The 22,029-nt window shown below is 44.9% G+C and overlaps 1 protein-coding gene and 1 long non-coding RNA gene across 2 annotated transcripts in view; one reads left to right on the top strand and one right to left on the bottom strand.

Annotated features, from left to right (window-relative positions):
• Positions 1-8,218, top strand: part of LOC114620108 — a 28,055-nt gene extending 19,837 nt beyond the window's left edge. The window contains exon 3 of the long non-coding RNA XR_003711271.1: positions 8,161-8,218. This is a non-coding gene — a long non-coding RNA (uncharacterized LOC114620108). The remainder of the gene's footprint in view (positions 1-8,160) is intronic.
• The window catches only part of Galnt17 (polypeptide N-acetylgalactosaminyltransferase 17), a 422,194-nt gene that overhangs the window by 7,039 nt on the left and 393,126 nt on the right, over positions 1-22,029 (bottom strand). The window contains exons 8-9 of the mRNA XM_028766121.1: positions 17,359-17,496; positions 12,956-13,051 (exon numbers count right to left, since the gene is read on the bottom strand). Of these exons, the coding sequence (XP_028621954.1) occupies positions 12,956-13,051; positions 17,359-17,496 (234 nt within the window). The remainder of the gene's footprint in view (positions 1-12,955; positions 13,052-17,358; positions 17,497-22,029) is intronic.

The following is a 22,029-nucleotide window of genomic DNA, read 5'->3' as shown; positions in this document are numbered from 1 at the left end:
TGACTTCTTCTCCACATTCCTCATGTTCTGGTCTTCTGCCTCCAAGATATTGGTCTAGATATTCCCTCCTTCAGACAGGATACTATTCTTCCCACCTCTAGAGTGTTCTGGCTTCAACTTTACAAGCCATTCCTTCCGTGTGATTCAGTCTTTTCCTCCCTGTCTTCTCTAGTTGTCCCAGCCGCTGCTCCTCTTCTTTCTTGGTTTTGGATGCATATGGGTCCATGCACTTTGGTCCCTCTTTTCCCTGGTGTGATTAAACAACTTTCCTTTGCCTTCATTTACCACCTAATGGCATGTGGGTTGTTTCCATGTTTCCACTTTGGAGCACTGTGAATCATGCTGCCATGGAGAGTCCTCGTGTGTGTGTGTGTATGTGTGTGTGTGTGTGTGTGTGTGTGTATGCCTGTGTGTGCCTGTGTGTGCCTATGTGTATTGTGTATGTTGTGCAGCAATTTTCTCCAAATTGAAAACATTCTTTCCTTCAAGGAGATGTTCCATAAGACTCAGAAAGTAAATAAACCCAAAAGTCCCAGGAAGTCCCTGAAACTTATGAGATTTCCTAATGAGTAGGGGAATCATATGAACAGTAACAGATGATGGAGAAAGAGGACTCTGACCAGCTGAGCTGCCTGTAAGTTGTGCAGGGAGATTTCATGCATCATTACAGAAGCAGCTGAGTATGCATCAACCTTGCTCCTATAAGTATTCACACTTCTGCGATTGTCAGTAACCCCAAGGACTCACTGCTTCACTGAGCCAAGCTTGGGTGCAAGCGTTTCTTCGATCTGTTGTCAGAGCCCTCTCTAGGGTGAGTAGAGTCTGCTCACATCTCCTCAGTAAGACACAAGCCACAGAGCTTTCACTTTTCTCAGGTGCATACCTCCTGTTGGAACTGCTCATTTGCAGGCCTATGGTAACTCTGTGTGTGATTCCCTCAGTAACCATCAAATCCTCTTCTAAAACAACCGTACCAGTTTACACTCGCTGTGCCAGGCATACAAAGTTCCCGAATTCTGGCCAAACCTTGTGATTGCCTGCTCTGATTTTTATCTTAGCTATCCTAGAGAGTGACAATTGGCCATTGTGGTTTTGATGTGCCTTTCTCTGATAATTAATGGTGTTTAAACAACATACTGAATATTTTATATCTTCTTTGGGAACATGCCCACTTAGGACCTTTGCCTGGTTTTAAAATGAGTTGAGCGTTCTCTCTCTCTCTCTCTCTCTCTCTCTCTCTCTCTCTCTCTGTGTGTGTGTGTGTGTGTGTGTGTGTGTGTGTGTGCACCTAAGCATTCAGGCGGACAATTAAGGTCAAGGGACCACTTGCAGGAGTAAGTTTTCTCCTACCAAATGTGGGAACTGGAATTGAACACAGTTAAGCTGACTTGATAGCACACACTTTTACCCACTGAGGCATTTTGCAGCTCTTCCCCCCTCTTTCTCTCCCTTCTTTTCTTCATTCCTTCATTCTTTTTATCCTCCCCTCCCTCCCCCTCCCTCCCTTCCCCTTCCTCCCTCCCTTTCTCCCTCCCTCCTTTCCTTCCTCCCTCCTTTCCATTTTTTTTTTGTTTCTCACCTCTCCTCTTCCCCTCTCTCTCTTTCTTCCTTGAAATTAGAAAAAGTCTTCACACATCTGGACACTGGAGCCTTTACTCCAGTGGCCGAACACTCTGCTCTATCCTGTGAGCATTTCACAGCACTGACAGTGTCCTTTGAAGCACAAAGTGCCTTTAATTTTGATAATCATCTGGTTTTTCTCTTTTGTTTGTTGGCACTTTTGATGTACCTGACAAACCATCATCACTAGCGCCAAGGTCAGGAACGTCACCTCCCCCCACTGTGTTTTCTGACTTTCATGGATTTTGCTCTTATATTTAGTTGGGTCTTTGATCCATTTTGAGCTCTTTTTTTAGATGATCTAAGGGATGTGTCCAAATCCACCGTTTTTCATGTGGGTATCTAGTTGTCTCAGCATCATTTGTTGAAAAGACTGTCATGTCACCCTTGTCTCAGAAATCAGTTGGCTGTGAATGTGACAATTTATTTAGGGGCTTTCAATGCTATTCCACTGATCTCTGGGTCTTTTTCTTCCATTACTGTATCTCTCTCTCTCTCTCTCTCTCTCTCTCTCTCTCTCTCTCTGTATGTATGTGTGTGTGTATTGTATGTGTGTGAATGTTTTGCATGTGTTGGGTGTGCTTGCAGGCCCACATGTGAAGGACTGATGTCGATACTAGGCCTCTTTCTTGATTGCAGTTCATCTTAATCACTGAGGCAGGGTCTGACAGTCAAAGCCAGATGTGACTTGCCTACCTTGAGAACTCCTTTGTCTCTGACTTCTGAGGCTGGAATTGAAGACATGTCACCATGCCCATATGGCATGTATGTGGGGATCAGAACTGGACCTCACATTTGTACAGTGAGCTCTTTAACTCTCTGGCCCCCCTCCCTGGCCCACACAGAATGGGACTACTGTAGCTGTGGTGTGTGTGTTTTTAGTTTAATTCTTTGCAGTCAACACTCTTTAGCCTATGCTGCATCTCTTGTGTTTTCAAATCAATTCTAGAATTGCATTTCCAATTTCTGACACACACACACACACACACGCATGCATGCACGCATGCACGTACACATGCATACACACACATATGATGGAATTGACAGGATTGCAGCACTGCACCTGTGCACTGGCCGGGGGAGTGTTTGGTCTATTCCATGCTGACCAAATCCCCCTGTCCCCAGTCTGGAATGCCTTTCTATGATCCTTTCTATGATTCAGTGGACAGGTAATATAAGTCTTTGCTCGAATTTATTCTCAAGTATTTTGGCTTTCTTGATGCTATCACAGATTGTATTGTTTGTTGATTTATTTAACATTGTATTGAATATTGTGTGTGGGGGGAGATAGGGGGCAAGAATAGAAGAAGTCAGAGGTCAATTTGGAGAATCAGTTCTCTCCTTCTACTTTGTGGGTCTTGGGAACTAATTTAGGTTTTCAGGTTTGGCATAACCACCTTTCTCTTGCTGCACAAGAGAAAAAAAGAGATTCTTGCTCTTTCTTTTTAAACATCCCTCTGTCCGAATCTTTATCATTTGTGCAGAGTTGTCATTTAGACACTTCTCTGACCAAAGTCAGCCACCTGAGATTTCATGGTCACGCTAAACAGTGGACTCTGTCTGCTCTCTTAGCAACTGCTTTCAGATGGCCAGGTACTTGCTGGCCACACCCATGACAGTTTCACATCCCACATGTGCCTGGGTCTCCATCAGCTTTAAAGTCATCTTCTGAGACTCTGTCGGACAGCATCTCTCACATAGCCACGGTACACACCACCGTCCCTCAGTCTCCTGCCCCTGGCCTGGGCTCTGGCTGCTTTTATTTCCATCTGGTTTAGACGGTCTCTCCTAATTCACTGGAATCTGCCTCCACACACCTTTTCTCAATTCCTCTGGTCTCTGCTTCCCTTTCTTCATTTGGCAGACACTGTAAGCCATTCTCTCTCCCCTTTCCTGCTCGCTCATTTTTTCTAGTCAAGCCGAAAACATAAACCAGATATGGTCTCTGTGTGCATGTGCTCATGTGGGTATACATTTGTGAGAAGGTGCATATGTGCCTGTGTGTGTGCGTGCATGCGTGTGTATGTGTGTGTGTGTGTGTCCACATGCGCGCGTAGGCCAGATGTCAGCCTGGGGTGTCATTCCTCAGGAGTCTTACACCTTACATTTTGAGATTGGATTTTCAATTTCCCAGTATTCATTAAAGAGGCAAGGCTGACTGGCCAAGGAGCCCCAGGGATGTCTCCACCTTGGCAGTGCTGAAAGCTGAGCTGAACCACCATGTCTGTCTGTCTTTCTGCATGCGTTCTGGCGATGGGACGTGGGTCCTTGCATGCCGAATCATCTCCCCAGCCCTGTGGTTTTTAGGCTAACAGCATCCCACCCATTTTTGAAAGCCACAAGGATCAAGAAAAGTGTATTACAAAGAGCCAGTGGTGGCTAAATACCTTTAAATGGGGGGAGGGTCATTTTAGATTTGCCTGCTGGGTCCAAGAGAAGAAATGAACCTTATTATCTGCAACCCTGGTGCAGGAGGAAAAATAAAACCTCTGGCCACCAAATACCATTAATTCTCATTTAGAAGAGAAGAGCGTGTTCTAGCTGAGATGATCTACGAGAGACTCACGACTATTAACCCAGATTTAACAGCCTTGAGGGAGAATTGAAATATTCAGGTTACAGCCAGATAAACAAAAAAACCTGACAATAATTGCGAAATGACTCTGGGACGCATTGAAAAATCCATTAAGCTGCCGATAAAAACATGGCTCGCAAAGCCTTTACCATTAAGGGACTCTCTTGTCACTTTAAAATCAGGCACAGTCAGCATGGAAAGCTAGGGTCGGTGGAGTTTGTGTACTTTCTGTTCAGGAGATGTGTGTGTGTGTGTGTGTGTGTTCTGTTGAGTCCAGCCTGCTTCTTCAGTTGATGTCTTAGCTTCACGCTCAACTGAGACACGTAAGAATGGCTTCTTGTGACTGGGACTACTCTTTTGAATATAGAAAAGTTTTTCTCCTGCCCTGTTCTTTTTCTGAAGACCTATCTTATATTTAACCTATGTGCACCTGAGTGCAGTGTCCTCAGAGGCCAGAGTAGGGTGTTGGATCCCCTGGAGCTGGAGTTGTAAGCAGTTGTGTACTACCTGACATGGGTACTTGGGATTGGGTTTGGGTCCTCTGCAAGAGCAGCAAGGACACTCTTGTCCACTGAGACATCCCTCCAGCCTGTCCTGAGATGTTCTGTACATGTAGGGAACACAGAGAGAACCTCCTATGTACTCTGTGGAAGCATCACCTGTCAATAAAAAGCCTATGGCCAATGAAGCTGAGGCAGAATTAGAAGGTGGGTTGTAAAAGAGAGCGAGAGTGAGCAAGGGGGGGGGGGAGAACTCTGGGATAGAGTCAGGTGCAGGGGAGATTCACCCCTAATGCTGATGGAGACAGACTCATGAACTGGAGGAAAGGTAACTAATCACGTGGCAAGACTTAGATTAGTTTAATTGGGATAATGGAGTTATGAGGCAAAGCTATTGGCCCAGGCACTTACTCACATATAAAAAGTCTCAGAGTTGTTATTTCAGGAAACAAAGATGCTGGGTAGAAGAGCCTGTGGTTACAGGAGCCAGTCAGGCAAAGGACGTGGCGGGCTAGCGGTGCACAGGAACCTTCTACACGGACCCTCATTTACATATGGAATTAGCATAAAAAACAACAGTGTACACCACTGGAGAACCAGAGCCTTGTTTCTGTTTCACCGGACCTTTTCATTTTAATGTGGTTTAAATTTATTTTATTATCTCCATAGATGTTAGTGTGGCCCGTGTGCACTTAGTGTTTCCAGGCCCTAGACTGTTGCCAGCACCTGAACACTCTAAGCTTGTGCTGCCCCAAAGTCCCCTGAGAGCTGATGTTCTATGAACTTACGGGGTGCTGTAGGCTGGGCATGTGGGCTGACTGAGCATTGAGTCTGTCCCTAGGCTGCTCCTACAAGCTTCCTCTCTTCTTCATCTCCACTTCTACCCCTTCATCCCTACTGGGTGTCTCTGGTTTTCATTTTTCACGTATATGGGTGTATGCGTGTTTGCATGTGTCTGGGCACATCTGTGTGTGCATGTATATAAAGGCCAGAGATTAACACTGGGAATCTCCCTCAGTTGCTCTCGACTTTGTTTACTGACTTGAACACAGAGCTCACTGAATTGCCTAGTTGAGCTAGTCACCTTTGTCCTGGGGTATCTCTTGCTTTGTGTCCAGAGTGCTGGGATTACAGGTGGCTGCCACCCCCGTCTTTCTTTGCCTCCTCTGGTGGGAACTCACTGGCTCCAATGATCAACATCAATCATTTTAGGACCCACCCTGACTTACTGTGAACTCAGATCCTTTCCGTTAAAAATGGGCAAAGTCTTTGAAAATTATCCTTGCACCTCTATGGGCTTGGTGACACAGACCTGGGGTCCTACCGACTCAGAAGTCTGAGGTGGGTGGACAGTAAGTGCCAGATATGTATAAGATAACTATGAGATAAGAGACCAGAATGAGTGATTTTAAGGCTAGCCTGGGCAACTCAGTGAAGCCTTATGTCAAAAGAAAAGGTAAATTGAAGATTGGAATTGGGGATTGGAAGTAGGGAAGAGATGGTGAACCATGGACAGGAAAAGAGTGTGGGTCCCGTGAAGCCCAGACTGTGTTTGCAAGTCCCAAGTGTATAATCTTGCCTTTTACTGGGGTCTCTGTGAAAGATGCTCATCTGAGTTCTAAGGCACTTGGACCTAGGAGCCAGAGTTCCCAAAGTAATGATTATCAGTCAAATGCACAAGCACCAACCACACAAAAGAGCTCTTAATGGAGAATGGAGGCAGTGTTGTGTGCAGCGGCTGGAACATATAATAATAATAATGATAAATAATAAATAATAATAATAATAAATAATAATAATAATAATATAGGGGTAGGGCTGGGGATATGGTCCAGTGGTTGCTCTTTTAGAGGACCCGAGAACCTGAGCTTGCTTCTCAGCATTCATGTCAGGTGGCTCACAACTGCCAGACTACTTCAGGGGATCTGACACCCTCTTCTGGCTTCCTAAGGCAACTGCACTTGCATGCATAGACCCACATAAGTATACATAAGGAACATAAAAATGAATCTTTAAAATGAATCAAACATAAAGTGGTCACACCCTAGGTAAAAGGGACATTTACCAAATAGTAGAGTCGTGTCCCTAGAATCACAAGGCTAATTTCTGGTCCCTACTTCTTTCCTTGGGAGATCACCTCGTCATGCTCCCCGTGGCTCTGTCTCCTCCCCTCAGCGCTCAAAGGATTGAATTTAGGTGGCAGCCTCCTGCCTGTCACTCACATCTGCTTTTGCCTTCCCCAAGCTAATCGCTCACTGGGCCATGTCACTTCATCTGGGTGTGAGTACCTTATTGACACAATGCATCATAATGACAGGGCATTTATATGATACATCACTTCAAAGATGAAGCCATTGGAGAGGGAGTCTAAGATCGGATTATATTTAATTAGGGGACAAAAAACAATTCTCATGTGCCGTTCTGCTGATAGATTAACCGAGAGAAGGAAGGGAGAGTGAGAGGAATACACACCAACAGAGAGGACAGGCAAAAGGGACAGTGGTATACCTGGCCCTGAGCATGGTGAATTTCTATTGTCAACTCAGTTGGATTAAGAAATGCTTAAGGGGCTGGCAACAGGGCTCAACTGGTGAAGGTGTTTGCTGCCAAGCCTTGGGACTTGAGTTCAATTCTTGGAATCCATATGGAAGAGAGAATGGTTCCTGTAGGTTGTGCTCCTGACCCCTGCGTATGAGTGCATGTGTATGCATGTGCACACACACAGGGAAATACACACACACATACACACACAATGTATAAATAAATAAATAAATAAACAAATAAATAAATAAATAAGTGGGGCATTGATAAGGCATACTTTTAGGTGTGCCTGTAAGTGTGATCCCAGGAAAGTTTAACTGAGGAGGGGAATTCTCCATGAATGTGGGTAGCATTAACTCATAAGCTGGACACCCAGAGAACATAAAGGAGGAAATAAAGATAGCCAGGCTTGGAAAGATGGTTCTCTTAGCAAACAGTTTGCCTTGCAAGCACAAGGACTTGAGTTTGATCCCCAGAACCAGGTTAAAAGTCTATAAACGTAGTAGTGGCAGGAGGGAGATTGAAGACAGATGGACAGATGGATCTGTGGGCTGGCCAGCCAGACTAGCCTCTACTTGGTGAGCCAGCTTGTCTTGATGACCCAGAATAGTCTACTTGGTGACCCTGATGAGTCTATTTGGTGATGCTGAGTAGTCTACTTGGTGAGCTCCAGGTCCGTGAGAGACCTCTCAATACACATACCAGCAAGTCCTTGAGGAATGACACTTAAAGTTGCCCTTTGTCCTCTGTATACATACACATATGCACATGCATACAAATTCCTACAATCCTTGCACAGATAAGGGAGGGAGGAAGGGAGGGAGAGAGGAATGAGAGAGAGAGAGAGAGAGAGAGAGAGAGAGAGAGAGAGAGAGAGAGAACGAGAACCAGCTGAGCACTGGTATTTCCCCTTTCTTTTTCCAGATTCACAAAGATGTAAACAAACACTCACATTCTCGCTGCCACACCCACAGCCCACTCTGCCGCCATGCCGTCTTCTTCCTGATGGTCGGTACCCTCGGACTGAGAGCCAGAGTTAACCCTTCTTCCCTTAAAATTTTTGAAGGTATTTTACCATAAGGACAAGATGAGTAACAAAAACATCATCTGACCAGAAAGCGCCCCCAGAACAGAGCTAGACACCTCGCAAGTGGGAACTGAATGTTTTCTCTTTCATGCACAACTTGCTTTTGGGATGCTGACCTCTTTCATCAGTGGGCTGTGGTTAATGGAGGGACTCATAATTGGTCAAAATGCTGAGAATAAGTATAGAGACATCTGTATCGACCTCCCTCGCGCTGAAGTGGAGGAGGCAGAAAGAACAAGAGCCAGAGGATGGGGAGGAGAGCTGAGAGATGCGGCCTTCTAGACACGATGGGGCTGCTGTCCTCATGAACTCACAGCAGTTACGGCTGGCTCTGTAAGATCCAGTCAGTTTAAAAGTCCATCATGGATGGACATGTCACGGCCGTGGAGCTTCTTCACAACCTGCTGTGATGTTTCCCATTTCGACACCTTGCGGATGCAGCGGAATTTCATAAACATCCTGGTCAAGCTGGAGGGATTTGAGAGGGCAGCCTGGATACCACAGGACAGTAAATAACTGAGGCGAGGTTTTAGGAAGTCCCTAGGGTCCTAGCGGGCAGTGTGACCTGCCTCTCAGGGCAATCAGAAACCCTGGCTGGGGAAGATGGGCTGCTAGGGCTGGGAGAGACAGAAGTAAGGGGCTGGGAAGATGGCCCTGTTGCTCTGCTGTGCCAGCAGGAAGACTTGAGCTTGAATCCCAGAACCCACACAAAAAAATCTGTTAAGTGGCTTGCTATGTATGCATACATATATGTATATGCATATGCATATGTTTATGAATATATATCCAGATATGATGGTGCACACTTGAAATCCTAGTGCTGGGGAGGTGGGGATAGAAGTAACCCCAGGAGGATCCCCAGGTCTCAATATACAGGCAACCTAGCCTACCGGGTGAGATCTGGGCCAGTAACAGACCCTGTCTCAAAAATAAGGTGAACAGCATCTAAGAAAAGACACCCAGAGTTAACCTCTGGCAGACACACACACACACACACACACACACACACACACACACCAAGAAGGGTGCAAAGAAAGTCAAATTCATGGTCAGTTAGTCCTTCTGTTAGGTTGTCCTATGACCATCCTGGGCATTAGCCCAGTCCTGGCAAAAGGCTGGGATCTGTGGGCTCCTGCTAGAACTTGAATCTTAAATGTCTCCCACATGCTTGGTCTCCAACACCCACGTCAGACAGCTCACACCTGTAACTTCAGGTCTAGGGGATCTGATGCCCTCTTCTGTTCTCTGGGGGCCCTTGCATGCACAATCACCAACACACGTGTGTGAGTGCATTCGTGCGTAAGCACACACACACAATTATTTTAAAAGAAGATCTAAACAAATATTAGACTCAAGAAAAAAGTGGATCTTTGTCTAATTCAAATTATTAATCAGACAAAAACAAGACTCTTAACTTGTAACAGACACTTCAGCGCAAGCAGGCACTCTGAGTGGCCAGGAACTACTTCCATCTTGTTGATAAACACATGCTGCAAGACAGGAAATTATCCTCCGAGGTGCCTATTTTATCTCTGTTTAATTGCTGCTTGATAATAAATTACAACACAGAGTCCATTAATTAAGCTAACAATGGCCGTGGAACGCCCATCTTCTCTTTAGGGAGTTGCCTGGGTCTGGAAGCATGATTCAGCCTCTGCCCATGGTATTTATGGAGCAATTTAAAAAAGATGCCAATGTGCTTGGTGGGGCAAGGGGACTCCTCCATCAGAAGGAGCAGCATTAGGAAGGAAAGGGGAAGCTTTGATGGGGGAGCAGAGGCACAGGCTGGCTGGCTGGCTGGCGGCTGGAGAGTCTTGCCAAGCACATACTCAGAGTGTGCAGTGGGAGCTGAAAACACTGTTAGACCTGCTTTCAATGTCAGTTCAGAGAAAGCAGTCAATGCTGTTAGAAGTTTATCCTTTAACTGGGCACGGTGATGCCAATGAGGGGCCTATGTGCCATTCTGCAATCAAGTAAATGACAGGGACTTTCTGTCCACTGGTGGGGCAGATAAAAGATGAATTCCAGTTATTACCCGACAGATGCTCTGGTGCTGTGCTATGACTATCAGTCAGCTTCCACCAGAAAAGCACTGTGGTACTCAATCTCCTTGGCTCCTACTTAGGGAGGGAGGAAGCTTGTGAGTGTTCATTGCTACCTGGATGTAGTCTTTTGTTTTATTTGCAAATATTTGTTATATTTATTGTCTGTGGGGGTGGCGGGCTGTATGCATGTGCGAATGTCGTTTTCCATGGATGCCAGAAGAGGGTGACAAATCCCTTGAAGCCAGAGCTGTGAGCCACCACACATGGATGCTGGGAACCAAAGCAAAAATGTGCACTTAACCACCAAGCTCTCCTCAGCTCCTGTTCTTCAGTTAGTTTTTGTTTTGTTTTGTTTTGTTTTTAGATTCTTTAAATGCTCTTCTTATGTAGCTCACCCAGGCTGGCTTCAAACTCAAAAATCCCAAGTTTCCTGACAGATGGGATTCCAGGTATACACCACCATGTCTAGGTCTACTTAGGCCTTCTTTAAACCACTTTTAGTTAAAGTTTTATATTTATAGTGCTGTGTATCAAACTAAGGTCTTTGGGCATACTAGATAAGAGTTCTACTGCTGAATGCTCTTTTCTAGGTGTGTATGTGTGTGCATGTGCGTGTATGTATGCACATGGGTGTGTCGGTGCACACATGTGTGCACATGTGTGTGTGCATGTATGAACATGTGAGGCCAGAGGTCGTCATCCAGCTTCTTCCTCTATCATTTTCTACCTGGTCTTTTGAGGCAGGGTTTCTTTAAACCTGGAACTCAATGATTTGGCTAGACTGACTGACTAGAAAGCCCCAGGGACTGTCCTGGCCATCTCTCTAGCCCTTTTACAATGCTTCTTGACAGGTTTTTTGTCACAGCAGTGAGAAAAGAAACTAATATATCAAGTTAGCATGGACTGGCTAGGTCTTCAAGAAGGGAGGGTAAATGCTTTCCCAGTTTGTAACTTGCCTTTTGTGATTGCTGGCTGACAGAATATTTACTATGTCTGTGAGTGCCAAGTCTGTCTAATGGTATTTGAGATATACTTCCTCCCTGTCTTAGGGAACTTCTGCTAAATCCTTAGAACACACACACACACACACACAGCGTACTCATACCAAGTTATTAAGGGAGATTCGAATCTTCGATCTCTGCTCTTACTTATTGACCATTTGGGCCCTTTTCAAGCTGCCTTGCATTCTCTGACAGCCTGAAAACATTTTCTTTTTCCTTGGTGAGGGCTCTGTTCTTGTACTGGTATTTAACCACCAAAGAGATGGAGGGCTTTCAGGGTGGACATGCCAGTTGGTTTCTCAGAAGGGTCTCTGTGGAGCTTAGTAGGTGTACTGGTTGGTTTGGTGTCAAGTTGACACAAACTAGAGGAAGGAAACTCAGTTGGGGAAATACCTCTATGAGATCTAATTGTAAGGCATTTTCTCAATTAGTGATTGATGGGAAAGAGCCCAGCCCATTGTGGGTGGTGCCATCCCTGGGCTGGAGGTCCTGGGTTCTATAAGAAAGCAGGCTGAGCAAGCCATGGAGAGCAAGCCAGTAAGCAGAACACCCTCAATGGCCTGTGCGTCCTCTCCTGCTCCAGGTTCCTGCCCTGTTTGAGGTTCCTGTCCTGACTTCCTTTGATGATGAACATGATGTGGAAGCATAAGCTGAATGACTCCCTTCTTCTCCAACTTACTATTTTGGTTAGGGTGTTTCATTGTCGCCATAGAAACCCTCAGTAAAACAATAGACAAGAGTGCTTGTTACTCTTGCAGAAGACCCAGATTCAATTCCGAGCACCCATGTTGTGCAAGTAAAGATTGCTTTGTAACCCAACTTCAAGGGATCAGATGCCCTCTTCTGGTCTCCCTGGGTACAGCATGCCCATGGTACTCATACCTCAACACAGACACACCCATACATATTTTTAAAAAAGGGTCTCTGTTGTTTCTTCATGATTATAGGTAGGTATTTTTGGTTAAAATGACACAATACAGTACATCTCTGTCTGTTAGTAAATGACTCTGATCCTTATCCTGATTTTCTTTTCAATATGTAGCATACACATTGTCCCTCTTGACACTTGTATAGCTGTGACTGTATTATTTACTTTTATTACTGCTGTACAGAATATATGACAAAAGCAACTGAAGGAACAGAAGGAGGGAGGGAGAGAGGAAGGAAGGAAGGACAGGCTTATTGTAGCTCAGAGTTTGAGGGTGCAAGCCCATCTTGGTGGGGAAGGCATGACAGCAGTCTAGTGAGGCAGCTGGTTACATTGTATCCACAGTCAGGAAGCAGAGAGAGGTGGATGCTGGTTCTCAGATCACTGTCTCCTTTGTATTCAGTCCAAGACCCCAGCCCATGTGTCTGTCTTCAAACCCAACTAATCCATTTCAGACATGCTCAGAGGGGTGTCTCTTTGGTGATTCTAAGTCCTGTCAAGCTTACCATCAGTATTAATCCCTCACAGTAAACTACCTTCCTTAGTGACACAACCAGAAAAACCTCCAAGTTCTATAAAAAAGTAAAGGATTTGGAATAACGAGCAATAGAAGAAACTGTTGCTTTTACTCCCTTCCTGGTCAGATACATGTTCCTACCTGTGGTCCCCAGCCGTGGCATGGGTACAGTATTGCTGTGTGGTTTTCTAGTGGTCCCTGGTCCAGGCAGACATCCTTGGCTTTATTATTACGAAGCTGTAGGAAGAGATGAAACACGCCCATCAGAAACCATCTAGGAGAGACGCAGTTCCCCAGCCACCACAACATCCCTTGGCTGTGATTTTAATAGAGGTCACACAATTCTTTCCAAATAAGGATCAGCACTTGAATCTGTGAGCCCATAACTTGAGCATACCAGACAAAGCCCTAGAGTGGGTATCTTAGGTGGGAGCCCTGTTTCTGTGTCCTGGGAAGTCGGACCTACAACCCCCTCCCCACTCCTTTTCCATTGCTCCCATAAAAGAACATGTTAGGAATGATAGCTTAGTGGTTAAGAGCATTGGCTGGTCTTACTGAGGACCTGAGTTCAGTTCCCAGGACTCAAGGACGATGGCTCACAACCGCTTCTAACTCCAGCCCATGGGATCTGATACCCTCTTCTGGTCTCTATAATCAACTATGCTCGCCCGCACACACCCATTCCCACACAGACAAATACATACACACAAATAAATAATATTTTTTTTTAAGGAGACAGGGGCTGGAGAGATGAAGCATCAGCTAAGATGCTATTCTTGCAGAGGACTCGGGTTTGTTTCCCAGCATCCACATGGCAGATATCAACCATCCAGATCCAGGGGGATTTGTGCTGCCCTCTTCTGGCCTCCTCAGGTACTGCATGCACATAGTACATGGGCACACATGACAAGAGAAACAAACACTCATACACATAAGACAGGGTTTCTCACTACCCTGGAGCTCACCAAGAAGGCTAGAGCATCGAGACCGAGGGATCTTCCTGACTCGGCCTCCCCAGTGCTGCCAGGATTTGAAGTATGCCCCACCATGCCCTGTTTATATTCTTGTTTGTTTGTTTCCATGAGTTCTGGAGATCGAACTCAGGTAATCACTTTACCAAGGGAACCATCTCCCCAGCCTTAAAGGGATGTTCAGGTGGGTTCACATGGCTCTCAGGTTTAAAGTCATCTCAGTGGGGGTTGGTGGATGAGGGTGGGATCAGGCCCAGGGCAGCTGTATAAGCAAATCATAAATGGACCTCAACACTGATTCTGGTTTTAATTAACTCTAGGAACTTAAGATCAGTCTCTTAGATCATTCCTGGCAGAAATCATGGAAAACAGTAATAAATAAACAAACAAATAAATAAATATTTAAAATAGTTAAAACAAAATAAACAAGCAAGCAAGCAAACAACACAGGGTTTGGAACAGTGTGTAACAGAAGTTTCTAGAAGTCCCAGAGGCCTGGGCTGGAGAGATGGCTCAGGCAAGGCACTTGCCTTATAAACCTGAGGACTTGAGTTTGAACCCCAGGGTCCACATAAAAAGCTAAACATGGTGGCTCATGCTTGTAATCCGAGTCCTAAGGAAGCAGAGGCAGGTGGAGCTCTGGGTTCACTGTACAGTCAGCCTAGCCCACTTCCAGGCCAATAAGAAACATTCTCAATTCTCTCTGTGTCTGCCTCTGTCTCTGCCTCTGTCCCTATCTCTCTGTCTCTGTCTCTGTCTCTCTCTCTCTCTCTCTGTGTATGTCTGCTCTCTCTCTCTCTCTGTGTGTGTGTGTGTGTGTGTGTGTGTCTGAAGAATGACACCCAGCATTGGCCTCTGGCCTCCACACATGTGCACATACATGAATCCAGACACTTGAGCTCCACACGCGTCTAAATTACTACAAGAAACCACTTATATATAAAACATATATAAAACATCAACACTCAAAAAACTGAGGCAGGAGGATTGCCTTGAGTTCAAGGCCAGAACGATGACTTTCTAGACAGCTTGTCTTTACTCTGTGACATCCTGTCTCTCTAAAGTAAATAAAATAAAATGAACAGTCTAAATAATGATAAATGTTATTACCAAGTGAATTTGTTTGCTTGAATGCAAAGACTGTCTGAACTACAACAGCATATGGTAAATTTACCAAACAGAGAAGACAGGAGGTTTTATTTCCATCTTTACATTTTCTGCACCCTTTATATATTGGTAGTATTTACAAAACAAGGGCAAATTTGCTCTCTGTAGACAAAGAAATCAAACTATGGTGTCTGGGTTTTGCCAAGGCCAATCAAATAGCCAGTTTACACTGTGCTTGGCTGGAATGGCTGCCCTTGGTGTGGCGCAGGGACACGCTCTGCCATTGTACCCAGAAGCCTGTCTGTGACGTGGCATTAGTATTTTCTCTTACACCCTCTCTCCAGAAAGAGGCTTCCTATGTAGCCCAGGCTAGCCTCAAACTCACGAGAATCCTGCCTTGGTGTCTGGAATGCTAGGTTCTCAAACCTGCTTCACGACTACTGTCAACTGTACCATTTTTTTTTTTTAAAAAAAAATCTGTTCTCTCTCTCTCTCCTTTTTTTTTTTGTTATGTTTTTCAAGACAGGGTTTCTCTGTGTAACCCTAGCTCTCTTAAAATTTGCTCTGTAGATTAGGCTGGCCTCGAACTCAGAGATCCTCCTGCCTTTGTTTCCTGAGTGCTGGGATTAAAGGCATGTGCCACCACTGCCTGGCAAATGCTTTCTTTTATAAGTTGCCTTGTTCATGGTGTCTCTTAACAGCACCAGGAAAAATAATCAAGACATCTGGTCTATTTTTCTTTGAAGGGGGACTTTTTTTTTGTTACTTAAATCAATTCTTTTATTTAAATTGAATCGTAGGGCTCTCTACACATAAAGTACTATTCATCTGTAAGATTTGTGATGTATAAATTTCCAGTTTGGCAGAACATTTCCACATTCAGAGTGTGGGTTATATTTCTTTATGAGCTCAGATCAATTGTGCTTTTTCTCCTCTCTTCCTCCCACAACCTTTTCAACATTAGAAGCCCATCTCCCTTTAGATATCAGATTTATCTCCAGGGCTCTATGACTTATGTCGTGTCTTCGTTTTATGTTGGGAAGAGGTTTTGAGACAGGATCTCATGTAGCCCAGGATAGCTTTGATCTTACTATGTAGCTAAGGATAACCTGGAACTGATTACAGGCATGCACCACGATGCTGTATGCAGTGTAGGGTATGGAGCTTTAGGGACCCTTCATATGCCAGGCAAGCAGTGGAGACTAGCCACTCATGGCCTCTCTTACAAAGAGCTAAGCAAGACACACAATTAGAGAGTCCCTGCTCACTTTCTGATTTTTTCTTCACATTACTGACCTTCCTTCAGTAATGAAAGTCCTTTTATTTTAAAGAGGAGAGGAGAAGGCAGTTAGCACACATTACCAATGGCTGCCACACATTGTCTACTGAGCTATAGACCCTACAGACCATGGCTCACCGTTCTGCCCAGCATCCCTACTTGGATTTCTCTCATTTGTATACACTAAGAAACGGAGGCTAAGAGGGGCCACATGGTGGGCAACAGTGTACTAGAACAAGAGTCTAGCAGATTAGATCAAAAGACATTTTTTGTTGAGTTTGTTTATTGTGGTATAGTCTTGCATAGCTCAGACTAGCCTCAAACTCACTGTGTGGCTGAGGATGGCCTTGAACTCCTTATTCTCCTGTCTCAGCCTCCTGTGCTGGGATTAAAGACATGCACCACCATGCCAAGACGTTTGAATGTTTTAGAAAGTGTGATTGCCTCACTACAGAAAATCTGAGAATTCTCTCCGTCTCTCTCTGTCTCTCTGTCTCTGTCTCTCTCTGTCTTTCTCTCTGTCTCTCTGTCTCTCCCCTCCCCCACCTCTCTCTCATATATCACTGGTTATCCACAGCCTACAATGATGAACAATAGAGGCTCTGGACTTACCCTAGCCTCTCTATTTTATTTTATTTAATTTATTTTATTTTGTTCTGTTTTTGAGATGGAGTAATGCTATATTATCTAAATTGTCCTGGCTCACCATGTAACCCATGAAAATCCTATAGCTGGGATTACAGGTATGCATTACCACCCAGCTCTGCTTCTGCATCTCTCTGTCTCCCCTCAACTCCTCTCTCTCTCTCTCTCTCTCTCTCTCTCTCTCTCTCTCTCTCTCTCTCTCTCTCTCTCTCTCTCGTGTGTGTGTATGTGTGTGTCTCAATAGGGATTTAACCCAGGAACTTGAGCAAAGTATGTTAAGTAAGAGCTCTACCACTGAGCCATATCCTCCGCTCCCTGGCTCTTCTTATGACCCAGTTCCTGCTCAGTGTCTTCCCTTACATGGCCCAGAGACCCCCAATGTCAAAACATCTCAAAACTGTCATTGCTTGGGCAGATAACAAAGCCATGGTCCCATCCCTGCCTTCATACCCTTGCTATTGAGAGAACCTTGTCCCTCCAAGAATCGCTAAGGGGAGGAAGGGAGAAAGGCCATGTTGTCCCTCAAGTGTGGTCGATCTTACCTCCCCATATGCGATAGTGTTGTTGTATCTTCTCATTTCCGGGTAAACATGGTCCAAGTACCACTGGAAGTTCTTACACTTCAAACTTTTCCTTAATGCTTTTCTTTCTGAGACATCACCGATATCGATGCCTGGATTCTGCAAGTAGAGAGACAAAAGGCGTTGGTGGCATAGGCCTCTGGCCAGAGCTCTGTGCAGGTGGGGTCGCTTTTAGGAAGGGCATCTAGGGGATTTGGAGCCTGTAACGCTTTAGGATTTGTTTGTTTGTTTGCTTGAGAGGGAATGTTCTAGCTTCATTTCTGTTGCTGTGATAAAGCATCTTGAACAAAGGCCACTTGGAGGAGGAAAGGGTGGATCTGGTTTATTATTCCATGCTACTACCCATTATGGTGGGAAAGCCAAAGCAAAGACTCAAGCAGCCAGTCCCTTCACATCCACAGAGCAAAGAAAGCAAATGCATCCATGCTGCCTGCTGCTTGTACTCACTTGCTTCGCTCATTAACAGCCCAGGGAATGGCGCCGCCCATGTCCAGGATGGGTCTTTCCACCTCAACTAGTGATCAAGACAACCCTTCACAGACATACCTTCAGGCCAACAATTCCCCATGAAGACTCTCTTCTCAGATTGTGTCCAGTTGACATTTAAGACCAACCATTACATAGGGACCTATATAGCCCATGCCAGCCTTGAACTTGCTTTACAGCTGAGGAAGACCTTAAACCCCTGACCCTCCTGCCTCCACTTCTTGAGTGCTGGAATCACACGTATGTTCCATCACAACTGGTTTATATGATATGGAGGAAAGAACTGGGGGCTTTGTGTGTTCTAGGCATGCACCTTATTAGCTAAGCTACATCCCCAGCCCAGAGCCCTGTAGTGCTCAGGTTGGCTTCAGCAGACCAGATGCATCACTTAAACATAAGTTAGAGATTATACTCACTCTGTGGAGTGCATGAAGGAAGATTTGACAGAGGCCACTAGACAGTTCTCCATCTTTATCACCACTGGGGTTAAGGACCCCAGGACACAAGGGTGTCCACAGCCTACTCTCTGGGATTCTTTTCTTTCATAGTAATTACCCAAGACAATTATTGTAGGAATTATTCGGTGATGACAAGAAAATAAATGATTCTAGCCTCCTTCGGCTCGTCTTTCAACTTGTGTGTGTGTGTGACGTCCCTCTTTGTGGGCACTTGGCGAAGCTCATTATATGCAGAGGAGAAAATAATTTTCCGTGTGATGATGTTCTGATGAATAATTCACTCTGCTTTTATTGAAATGAACCTGTAATGGGTTGCTGTGTGATGACAGGGAGAAATAAACCATCTGATATATGAGCCTTGGTCTCAGCCCCAGACGATTGTGAGTCAAAGGACACAAGCCAGGCTGAGGGGGGAAGCCAGGTGGGACTGGAGGACACCAAGAAGAGTTAATCTCTTTAGATTTTTGTCTAAAAAATTCCTTATCTAGTAGCCAGATAAGGATTTTAAGTGTGTGTATATGCGTGCATGTGTGTGTGTAGGGATATGTTTGTGTGTGTATGTGTATATATGTGTATATATATATGTGTGTATGTGTGTGTGTATGTGTGTGTGTGTATGTGTGTAGGAGTATGTGTGTAGGGATATGTTTGTGTGTGTGTAATGTGTGTGTCTATGTATGTAGGGGTGTGTGTATGTGTGTAGAGGTATGTTTCTGTGTGAGGTATGTGTATGTATGTAGGTCTGTGTGTAGGAGTATGAGTATATGTATGTAGTGATATGTTTGTCTATATGTAAATTGTATGTATGTGTATATAGGTATGCTTGTGTGTGTGATATGTGTCTATATGTAGGGCTGTGTGTGTATGTGTGTAGGGGTGTGTATGGTGTATGTTTGTATGTACAGATGTGTGTATGTGTGTAGAGTATATATGTGTGGTGGTGGTGATGGTGTGTGTATGTGTGTGTGTCTGGTCTATATGCATAAATACACATGCAGGGTCAAGAGAACATTGGTTGTCTTGCTCTCTTGTTCTAAACTTACATTTTTGTTCCTGTTTTAAGACATGATCTCTCACCGTAACTGAAGCCCACTGGTTCCAGCAAAGCCAAATGCTCCAGGATCTGCCTGTCTCCTCCTGCAATGCTGGGGTTACAAGCATGCATGGCAACAGCTGGCTTCACATAGGTACTGGGGATTTAAACGCAGGACCTCATTCCTTCACAGTAAGTGTTCTTATGAGGATGTTAAGACAAACCTTCTTTAAATATCATACTTATTAATACTTAAAGGCAAGCTAGAAGACAGTATTTAACTCTTGGTTAGACCATCCTTGGCCTGGTTGGTTGAGCTGGTCAGCGTTTGCTAGTCTAGGGGTTGGTTTGAGACAGGACCTCAGACTATAAGCTGGCCTTGATCCCACAACCCTTCTTGCTTCATCTCATTTAGTGCTGGCAATGTAGGTTTGTGCCAATGTGCTTGGCCAAAAAAAATGACCTTTTCTTCCTCCTTTTTTAAAAGAGACAGGATCTCAAGTAGTCCAGGCTGGTATCAAACTGGCTAAGTAGCTAGGAATGACCTTGAACTCTTGAGCCTGGTATCTCCACCTCGCCAGTGTAGGGATCGCATACTTGGCCGAAATGGCCATATTAAAGCCTGGCAGGATAGCACTCACAATTATGGACCAACCAGCCATCTGGAACCAGCCCTAGACCTGTGATTCAGTGATGTTTGGTTTCTCTTACCTATGATCAATCACAGTCCCAAAATTCTAAATGGGAAATTCCAGAAAACAATTCATAAATTTGAAGTAAAATTTTATCATAGCATCCTGTTTTGGATCATCCTACTTTATTAGCCTCTGCTGTTGGCCTCTCACTGTGAAAGTTTATAAATAAAACTTGGTCATGGTCTGTATGTAGGGGGGGAACACAGCGCCTACACGCTGAATGTGCTTAGTGTATTCCAGTGCTTAGGGTAAGAGTGTGGCACTGGCCTGTCACCCTAGCATGTGGGAAGCCAAGGAAGGAAGGTCAAATAATCCTGTTTACAATAAGCTCTTGGGTTAAAGGTATGTGCTAGGGCTGAGCCGTACCACAACAAGAAAAGGTTTTCACAATGTGATCAAATACCCATCAACACATTCCCTCCCTCCCTCCCTCCCTCCTTCCCTCCTCCTTCCCTCCCTTCTTCACTCCCCCCTTCCCTCTCTACCTCCCTCCTTTCTTCACTCCCTCCTTCCCTCCTTCCCTCTCTCCCTCCCTCCTTTCTTCACTCCCTCTTTCCTTTCTCCTTTTTTTCCATACCTCCTTCTCCTCCCTCTCACCTCTATCTTGTGTTCTCTCCTTCTCCCCTCCCTCCCCGACCCTGCTTTGACAGGATCTCACTACATAGTTGAGGCTGAGCTCAAATCATGACCTTCCTTCCTCAGCTTCCCACATGCCGGGGTGACAAGCCAGTGCCACACTCTTCCAGGAAATAATAATAATGACGACAGATAAAACCATCATTCTAGATTCTTCTGTACAGAACATGAATTACTGTGACATGGGCTCACTTGGGCTATGTGTTCACATCCCTGCCCTGATTATCTGAGTACATATTCGTTATGTAAGTACATTTACTTCCAGTTAATTCACACACTTCCAGTTAAATCACACTTCCAGTGTGTGATTGTGCATATGGGTGCAATGCTCATGGTGGCCATAAGAGGGCACCAGGTCCCCTGGAACTGCAGTTAGAGGTGATTATGAGCTGCCTGAATTGGGCACTGGGAACTGAATTCTGGTCCTCTGAAAGAGCAGCAAGCACTCTTAACCACTGAGCCATCTCTCCAACCCTGAGTTGACATTCTTACTCCTGAGTTATACGTAAGACCTTAAGGAAGACTTGTTCACCTCCCAAAGTACCAGGTTTCTCATCTGTAAAATGCACATCATTGTAGGCCCCCTAACAAGCCAGCATTTATCAGATATTCAATGTGAGATGAAGTCTGTTCTGTACCTCATTTGTTCATCACTGGGGCCCTGTAGGGTAAGTATGAACAATTAATGTTCTACAGACGAGGAAATCTGGGCAGACTCCTTGTTTGCCGTGGGATTAAAGGAGCTATTGTAAAAGAGAAATTTATCAAGTATCTGGGATGTACTAAGTGTTCATCAAAGGTTATCCAACTTCACACGAGAATATGTGAAAGCTTGAGGCTGGCAAGATGGTTCAGTGGGTAAAGGGGCTTGCTGCCAAGCTCAATGACCCATGGTCCATCCTCAGGACCTGAATGGTAGAAGGAGAGAACCTACGAGCACAAGTTGTCCTCTGGTCTCCATATGATGGCCTACATAAACTAAATAAATGAATGCACGTGAAAAATGTGTAAAGGAATACTGCATTCGATGACTCTATGCTGCTAAAGGAGGGAGAAACAGTTCTTTAGGGTGTATTTCAAAAACTATGAGACAGAGGCAAGCTTGGTATCACAACTGTATCACTTTAGCTCCTTGCAAGGTTGCGGTAGGGATGTCGAAAGTTCAAAGTTAGCCTGGCCTGTGAGAGTGAATTCAAAGCCAGCCTGGGCAATTTAGTGAGACCCTGTCTCAAAATGAAAAGAAAAGCAATGGTTGAAGGTGTGGTTCAGTAGTAGATCCCCTGCCTAGAATCCCCCAGTGAGGGGCTGGGGCGTGGCTCAGTGG

This window comes from Grammomys surdaster, unplaced genomic scaffold, assembly GCF_004785775.1.
Source record: "Grammomys surdaster isolate TR1022 unplaced genomic scaffold, NIH_TR_1.0 166, whole genome shotgun sequence".
NCBI lineage: Eukaryota > Metazoa > Chordata > Mammalia > Rodentia > Muridae > Grammomys > Grammomys surdaster.
This window is presented reverse-complemented; position numbering and strand designations above follow the sequence as displayed.